Genomic DNA, 9148 nt, shown 5'->3' with positions numbered 1-9148 from the left:
GGTCCCTAGAGCCCCTGAACGGAGCTCTATGCTGCCAAGAGACCTTATCTTTGTTGTTTTCTGTTCCTGCTGCCACCTCAGAGAGAAGAATCTAAAGCTAATGGCTTTATTAGGTGCTGAGCAGGCCAAGCCCTGAGAACAACATTAGATTTAACAGAATTCATCAGAGCCAGGACCTTGGCTATCAATCAACTAGATTCCTAGCCCCTCCCCAAAAGAGATGGGAAAACTGAGGCCCAGGGAGAGAGAGGGACTTGCTCAGCTTCACATAAAGCCTTCATGAATCCACCCTTGACCCCGGGAGACACATGAGGTTTGGCTCGCTGCTGAGTCTTGACTCACAATTCCACAGTTCCACAATGGTGTAAAGCCTGGGTTAAGCTCCCACTTTGAATGGGGGATCACAGTTCTGGGAGCTGCTCCCTATCACTGAAGGGGTCCTCAAAGTTGAGAAGCATGTCCTGGAGGTCCAGTGAAGAATTTTTTTGTTTTCAAAGATTTTTTTCTTGGGGAATTGGGCAAGGGGAACAGACAAGTTGTTGTCCTTCAATCTTAGTGGAGGGCGCAGCTAGCTCAGCTCCAAGTCCAGTCACCATCCGGCCACCCATCGGTAACTCGTGGCCACTCAGCTCAAGGTGCCGTGTTCAATCTTAGTTGCGGTGGGCATAGCCCACCATCCCATGCAGGAGTCGAACCGGCAACCTTGTTGTTAGGAGCACGTGCTCTCACCAGCTGAGCCATCCTGCCACCTGTTGGCAGCTCAGCGGCAGCTCAGCTTGTGTGCAGCTCACTGGCCCATGTGGGAATTGAACTGACAACCCTGTTGCTCAGAGCTCCCGCTCTTAACCAACTGAGCCATTCAGCCGGCCCCTGAAGAATTTCCCTTTATCTTTGGATGAACCTGGGTTTGATTTCCAGATCTGCTGTATACTGGCTGTGGGTCCCCTGGGAAGTAATGTTTCTCCACTCAAACACTGAGATAATGATACCAACCTTATGGGCTTGTCTCCATGTTAGATAAGGTACAAAAAATACCAGTACTTTGCCTGCTGACCACAAACGGGATCTGAACGGGGTTACTGTTATTTTATCATTTCTTTCCTGCCCTGGGTGAGATCTTCGCTGATTCCTCCCCTTCCTCCCCTAGGCTGGGCTGCCTTTGCCTCTCCTCTGCTTATCTATGTTAAATGTGGGGTTGCTGGTATCAGCCTGACTACCTCAGGTGCTTTCATTCAGGAATTCTCTGGATACTTCATACCTCTTGGAGGTGCCCTGACTTCCCAGAGTCCCTAGTTGGGTGTGCAAATTAGGCCCCCACACATTTACTCCCAGACACCCGGAAACTGGGAGTGGAGCCTGGGAAGTGGCTGGCATTTCTCGGACCTAGTGCCGAGGCTGAGTGGGGGAAAGAGCAGGAAGGACTGTGGAGGGGGTGCTTTTCCCCCAGAGGACAGATCCACTTAGCAAAGATGGAGGGCTGTGGCTCTTTTTTGGGGGGAATCACAGAGTTCTGAGAGCCCAGGGCAGGGTGGGGGAAGTTGGGGATACTCTACCCTTAGAATCACCTTCTCAACTTCTCTGTAAACTGGGGTGCTCTCCATCAGCCAATCATAGATCTTTCTGCGTCTGCCCACAGTCCCTCCCAATCCTTGTTCATGCCCCTCTTTCTAGAATCCCAAACAAGTTAATGACTGGGGTGGTTCCCTTTCTTCTCTCCCTACCTCCAGGTATAGGTGAAGATCTACCTGGTGCCTCACAGAGCATCCAGGCTAACCTCTCTCACTCTGCAGGTAAGGAGATTGAGGAAAGGACCTTCAGGGTGTGAAGTGAGTCAGTACAGAACGAAGGGTAGGCCCAGGACTCCTGTTTCCCACGCTGCTTCACTGCACAACTGCAGGGGCCCTTCCCGCCTACAGTGTGCACAGCCCGTGTGTCCACACGCAGGGCTCTGCCTGACTCCTGGCCAGTCTGCTTCCCCGTCAGTCAGAGGCAGAATGGATCTGCTTCTACACAGCAGACCTGAGGACCCTTCTAGCTTAGGTGACCCCATACCCCACATAAGGCACAAGGAGGAAAATAGACTCCTTAGGATCAGAGCAAATGCAGAAGTTCAGAAAACTCACACAGTTCCAGGCACTGGCTCTGGGAGGCAGCTGGAGTGAGAGGCAGGGCCTTCCTAAGTGCATTGCACTTTGCAGCTTACTGATAAATCATGTGAGATTGGGTTATTATCCCTATTTTCCATGTGGGAAAACTGAGCCCAGAGAGGTTAAGTCATTTCTCTAAAGTCACACAGTGATAGGGCCTGCATTCAAGCCCAGGTCTGTGGGATTTCAGAGACCAGGTTCTTGCCAGTCTCACAAGCTCCCCTCTGCTCCCAAGGCTACCACCGCCCCTTCTTCCAGGCAGACTGCCAGTCTTCCTGGCTAGTAATGTGAGTGCTGGCTTTAGAACTCAGTTCTAATCCAAGCTCCATCACTTATCAGTGTGAGACATGGGACTGTAGGCAAGTCATGTCCTCTTTCTGAACCTCACTTTTCCACTTCTGTAAAATAGACATAATACTATCTACCCAGTAGGGTGTTTTGTGAACAAGCCATGATAATGTATGTACCTGCCTGAGATAGAATAGGTGGGCCTTTTCGTTTGTCAAAATGAATGAAACTGGCCACTGATATCCTGTAACTTTAATTTAATACAAATTCATCATAACTCACAAAATGGGCAACATTTAAAATAAAAATACTGCTGGAGGTGGCCCAGATTCTGGTAGATGAAGGGGTGGGGTGTGACGGAGGAGTCCTCCCGCCCAAGCGAGGCCCCGGTGGGCAGCAGTTGTGAGGTGGGAGCCCCCCAAGTTCAGTTAGTTCTGACGCCTTTGGGATGGGTGTGGTCAGAGGCTCCAAGTTCAGAATCTAGGCCCCAGGACTAGAAAGAAAAGCCAAGGCTGGAGAGACATTTCAGCTCGGTCCTGCCGGCCCGTCCCTCAGGCTCCTGCCCCTGGGCAGGGACAGAGCCACAGAGCAGGACATCTAGAGGCTTTGCTGCTTCAAAGCCAAGGCCTGGAGGTAGACTCCATTGGCAAACACCGTGGATGGGCTTGTTCGGCATCCATTCTAACTTCCTTCTGCTGGGCCTCTTTGTATGGCTGAGGCTGGAAAGAAGAAAACTACATTTCCCAGACCCCCTTGCAGCCAGGGTTCTGGATCTGATTTACATTTCCTCAAAAAGAATCCCTCATAGAGATTCGGATTTAGGAACTGAATTGAGCGAGAAAGAGACAGGCCTCAGGACATCCATTTGCTGGCACAGAGAGTAGCAGTCCGCGGCTTCCTGAAGCAGGGGCTTGCTGCACATGGGAGCAGTGTTCCTGGTCAGGAGAGACATGATGAATCTGGCATCTGGGAGCTGTTCCTGGAAATTCAGCAAAAAGTCTGCTCCTCCAGCTCTTCATTTTGCAAAGCCATCAGGGACCTGTTCATAAATCCTATCTAATTAAGCTAGCTAAAGAAGCTCTTGTTTTCTCCAACAGGATCTTAACAGAGATAGATTTCAAGCCTGATGAGAGGTCCCAGCCAACAGCCCATCCCAGTCCTCAGGTCCTGACTAACACAACTGCTCCCCGCGGCCTCCCCACACCCTAGCCTGGTCACAGAGGCCTGGTTGGACCCTTATCCAAGCTGCTCGGGATCTCCTTCATCCAATGATGCTTGTCCTACAGCTGCCTTTAGGCTACTGGGCTCTGCATCAGCTCTGGGATGTGCCATCGTCCTATCTTTAGACCTGTGGGTAAGAAAGTGGTGACACAGTTGACTGCAACGTGTGGGCTCAACTACTGGGGTCCTTCCACAGGCCACAGCATCATCTCTACCTGCAGATAGGTGGGGAAAGCAGGAACCATAAAGCTCTTGGCCCGGAGGTGGAAGGAGAGGGTGTTCTCAGGCCACCCTAGGACCAGCTGCTGCCTGTGTCCACTGTGGGCTGAGGCCGGACATTAGCTTGGTCAGGGGCAAGTCTTAGGCCTGGGAGCAGAAGAGGGTTCTGTGTGGCTTTCGGGCTGCCAACTGCTGGTAACAACAACACTCTGACACAGCATGATGTCAGGGCATGTGGGCAGGAGGGAGACATAGGGAGACAGTCCCCTGCCCCTGGGAGGATGGGGATGAGGGTTGGGCAGGGGCTGCCCTGAGGAGAAGACATGTCATATCCTTGGACCGAAGCTGGATCCCCAGCAAGGTCAGAGCTACGGAACATCAATGCTGGAAGAGCGTTTAGGAATCATGGAGCATAGCCTCCATTTTACAGACAAGGAAAGGGAGGCCGAAGGGCACACAACTGGCCTGAGTGAGAGCTCAGGGCGGCCGAGCTGGGCGTCTCCTGGGGGTCAGGGTCCAGGCGCCCGTCTCCCTCCGCTGCATTAGATGCGGACGGTGTTGATCCGTAGCGGCTGCACGTTCTTGCCATTGGCGTGGCTCTGCCCCGGGCTGAAGTAGGAGCAGAGCTTGCCGGGAAACTTCTCGCGGAACGTGTAGAGCCACGACATGTCGTCGGCGTTGTAGAAGATGAGCAGGCCTTGGTCGTAGTCCAGGAAGACGCCCACCTTGTCAAGCTTGTCGCGGACGTTTAGCCGTGTCCAGGGCTCGGTGCAGGCGCTGTACTGGTTGCCATCGTGCATGACGATGCAGTAGAAGCCGCGGCTGGGCTGGATCTGGATACTGCCCTTGCGGCTTGCGGCCTCGTGTGCCAGCCCGATCACCCACTGGGTCTTCTCCGCCACCACCACCTCCCAGTAGTGGACGCCACCGCTGAAGGCCTCGGAGCCCAGCACCGACACCTCCACGTCGAAGCGCTTCGGCGAATCCTGCAGCGGCTGTGGGTGCAGGTTGCCGTAGGCCACGATGGTGCAGTCATCAGACAGGATCAAGCGCTGGTGGGCCGTGCCTGGGTCCAGGGTCAGGGCGGCTGGCACTGCAGGGGATGGAGGAGGGAGAGAAAGTGAGTGGACAGAAGACTGTGGACCCATTCTGCGGTGCCTCCCTGAGGCCTGGGCTCTGGTTGGTCCCCAGGAGGCTGTGAGGTGCTGAATACACAAGCCTGCTTTCTCTAGGCCTCAGCCTCCTTTTTGTGAAATGGAAGGGTGATGGCCAAGGTCCTTCCAGATTTAAAGTTAGCAGCAGGGGAGCAGGAGCTATGGCTGCTTGTTCAGTGTGGATGGCTGCATGCAGTGGGCACTCCCACAAAAGTTTGTTGAATAAACTAAAATGAGGTCCAGAATTAGGGAATTTCAGAGCTGGGAGGGAGCTTAATGATTATCCAGAGGCTGGATAGCTCCCTAGGGGTGATTTGGAAATTTGTGGGGGTGTTACATGGGATGGAGGGATGCTAAATGCCCTGAATGAAATGCACAGGGCAGTCACATGCCCCCCGTCCCCCTCCGCCCGGCAGTAATTTTCAAATGTTCCACCAGGTATTCACATGGATTAAAAAAAAATCTATTTTATAATGACCTGAAAATAGAACTTAGCTCCATTTTATGTTTGAGCACAAAATACTTTTTGTACAGTTTTAATATATACTGAGTATTTTGGAAGGCAACTACCATGTAAGCTGAGGGACGACTGAATTTGTCTTGTTTGAAACTTCACTGAGAATTGTTAACGTTTTTGGAAACTACATCTCTAAGAACAACGCCACTGACTGATATAACCTACCTGTTTCAGGCTGCATTTGAGACAGCATGGGCTTTTACTTGCCTATTCATTATGTCTTCTAGTGTGGGTGTGAGTGCGCATACACAGTATTTTACTATAAATAATTTCCTCTGCTTTGCCTGTATATTATAGTCAGAGTATATACATAGGTATGTGTATGTATATGTATATGCTTGAAATTGTTAAAAGGTCATTCTATCTCGCAGACATTACAAGTTCTTTGTTAAGAGAAGTAGGTGATGGGTCTGAAAAAGCTGAAAAATCACTGATTCTAGGCCAACTCTCGCATTTGACAGATGGGGAAAACAGAGGGGAGACATGGCTTGTCTCAGGTGACCCAGCAAACACTGGCAGAGCCTGGACTAATCCAGGCCAAGTGCAATCCTGCCCCAGCCCTCTCTTTCAGCCCACCTCTCACTTGCCCCCCTCCCACGGCTTTCACTCAGACTGTTCCTGCACTACCTCTTCTCTGCTTGTCGTAATCACCCATCACAAGGCTCAATTCCAAGGCTCATCCTCTGGGAAGCCTTCCTGGTTGCTCAGCAGATGTGCTCACTCTTTTTCTCTGAGATTCTTTAACTTTGCTTGTGCCCGTTTCCAATATGGGGGACAGTCTTCTGTGCCCACATCTTCCCAGGAGGGCAAGGACTGTGTGCTATCCAAACAGGCTCTCCCTTGTGTGCCCAGGGCAGGAGAAGACTCACCAAGTGAAACTGACCCAGCTTGTGTCGCTCCCTGGGCAGGCAGTACAGGCTGGGTCACCTGGCTCCGGGCTGGCCACACTGGCTTAGCAGGTCTGGCTCTCAAAGCCTCATGAACCCTTGTCGAGGCCTCTGTTTACTCTTTCCTCCCTGAGGGAGCTGATGCCCAGCTAGAAGAAGGGGGGAACTGGAAGTGGCCCTCCTTAGCCTGGATGACCATGTCCAGGCCGGAGCAAGACAGAGGGTAGGAAAGGTGGGAAGAAGGAATCCTGTCACCAGTTCCTCGGAATGAAGGAAGAAGGGCTTTACCTGGTTCTCTGGCGCTTTCCTAATCGGCAGAGCAGGGACGTGGTTACATTTGGCTGGAGCACCACCCCCTACTTCAGTTACCTCCGTTGGCTGTGTACATGCACAGAAATGCCCCGATGATGGCGACTGTCCCCTACAGGGAGCAACAGCCAGCCCCTGAATTGTGCTTCTGTCCATACGTCCACTAACAAAGCTGACCATTGTCACATCAAACTCCTTCCATGGGCTCTGTCAGGAGTAAATTTAGTTTTACATTTTACACTCCTCTTTCCTGTTCTTAGAACTCAGAGGGCTGCATGGAAACAATTAGCCCTGTGAGTGGAGGGGTCACTGGAAACATAATTCTCTATCGGCGGCGGGGGGAAGGACATTGAAGAGGAAGAGCGATGAGAAGGAATCAAAATCAAAGTGTTACCCTGTCATCTGACTGGTCACAGTGCAGCCTGTCAAAACTAGAAGGCTCCTGCCATGTGTAATGTAGGAATTCCCACAGTGGGGTCAGGAGGTAAAAGGCGGAGCGGGGTGTAGGAAGTGTATATGTGTGTGTGGGGGGGGGAGCTAGGGAGAGAGGAATCTAATCAGACACAGATGGGGCCACTCCTACTGGCCATGGAATGTGGGTCTATAGCAGAGGGGCAGAGCAGGCACAGTGCCAAGGTGTGGGCAGCAGTTTTGAGTGCCCACAGGAACCTGCACCTTATATTTGAGATGCCCAGGATGATTTCAGGAGACCAGCCACAGGCAGAAATTGTGGATGGGCGGGCACTAGCACACGGCAGGAGGGCTCAGCCCGACTCTTAAGCCAAGTAGGGCCATGTAGGCCATTTTCAGCGCCACTGGTGAGTGGAGAGGGTGCTCTAGGAGGCGCCAAGTGGGCTCTCAGCGGCTCTGGTACCGGGCCGACAGAGGCAAGCCTATGGGAAGGCGGAAATCCTGCACTGAGTGCCAGGTTCTGGGACTGGATGAGGGCAGGGCCTGCGACTCATTGGGTGGGTCTGGGGGGGAGGGTGGTATGCTGTTCATAGGGCGGTGATGGCAGTGAAGCTGGGGCTAAGGGGTGGGGCCGGGTGTTATTAGGCAGAAGGCGTGGCCTGACTTACGAGGTTTTTACACCCTAAAGGGTGGACTGAGGGCCACCTCCAGGGCCTCCCACTTTACCGTAAGCAGAGGGTCCTGTCTTCTGGGCCTCCCTCCATCTCCCGGAGACAAGGGCTGGCAGGAATAAGAAGCCTTGAGGTCAGAGAGAGACCCAGAAGGGGACATGGCAACACCTTTTCCCCCCTCTGGGAAGTGAGGCAATCCCTCTACCCATCCTTTATCCTCAGGAGAGGTGACAGACCCAGCAAAACAAATCCAGTCTCCTGGAGTTCACTACTTTACAGGTCAGAGCTCTTTTCTAGATCCCAAGACACTGTTTTATAGAAACAAAAGGCAGGCAGCCCATCTGGTCTCTAGGTGGGTTCTCCGTCCATTTAAGCCTCTCTGAGACCTCGAGGTCAAAAGGCATGGACTGCAGAGGCCCCAGGAAATGTCCCTGGACCATCATTAACCACACACTACAGTGGTCCAAGCAGCAGAGAAACCCCACAGCCCAGGACCATCACTTGGCAGCAAGTGGCATGTTCTTTCTTCTCAAGGACAGTGGCTTTGAGCCTGTAGAGGCCTGACAGGACAGGAGATACCATCAGCTTTTTCCTCTGACCAGTCCTTAAAAAAATCTGGTCCCTAAGGCCTCTCTCCTACTCAGACCATCAGCTGCACAGTGCTGGCCTTCAAGAAACATTTTCCACCCACCAGCCGATGGGAATACCATACTAGCCTCAGGAGCACAAGTTACTGTACCCATTTTTCAGAAGAGGAAACTGAGGCTCCAAGGAGACTTCTCTGGGTTAAGTGGCTTGCTCAAGTTGCCCCTTGGGGTGGAAGTAGAGTTGTTACTCGAGCTAAGGTCTTTTCACACATGTTCTTTCCTTTATGTAGCCCCAGAAAGCCTGCTCAGCAAGACTAAGGAACCATCTGATATTCATAATAATAACAAATAGGTATCAAGTACTTACTAAGTTCCAGGATTGTTATCACAAATAAATGATTTTATTTAATTCTCACACCTACCCTGGGAGATAAATCACACCTTCCCCAACCCTGTTTTACAGAGGAAGAAACAGGCTCAGAGAGGGTAGCAATTCGCCCTGGTCACACAGCTAAGTAAGCAGTGAACATGCTGGAACCCAAAATGATTGGATTCAGATGAGCAGGGGGAAGACAGAGCAGCCCAGGAGAGGGAGGTGGTATGAGCAAATGGAGCAGAGTCTGGTGTCCTTGGGACAATGGCCATCTGGCCTGGCTAAGGAGGACGTTTGTGCCTAGGATCTAGAGCAATTAGGCCAGGCAGCTGGAGGAGGTTTCCAATGTCAGCTGAGGGGTGGG

At 52.1% G+C, this 9148-nt stretch overlaps 1 protein-coding gene across 4 annotated transcripts in view; it reads right to left on the bottom strand.

The window, feature by feature from the left end:
* Positions 1–2683: 2683 nt before the first annotated feature.
* TRIM62 (tripartite motif containing 62) overlaps positions 2684–9148 on the bottom strand; it is a 33298-nt gene continuing 26833 nt past the window's right edge. For all 4 annotated transcript variants that reach the window (XM_019659036.1, XM_019659056.1, XM_019659062.1 and 1 more), the window contains one exon: positions 2684–4968. In XM_019659036.1, coding sequence (XP_019514581.1) covers positions 4418–4968 — 551 coding nt within the window. In that variant the 3' untranslated portion in view covers positions 2684–4417. The remainder of the gene's footprint in view (positions 4969–9148) is intronic.

This window comes from Hipposideros armiger, unplaced genomic scaffold (genome assembly GCF_001890085.2).
Source record: "Hipposideros armiger isolate ML-2016 unplaced genomic scaffold, ASM189008v1 scaffold_10, whole genome shotgun sequence".
Taxonomy (NCBI): domain Eukaryota; kingdom Metazoa; phylum Chordata; class Mammalia; order Chiroptera; family Hipposideridae; genus Hipposideros; species Hipposideros armiger.
Note: the sequence above shows the minus strand (reverse complement) of the source record. Positions and strands in the feature narration are given on the sequence as shown.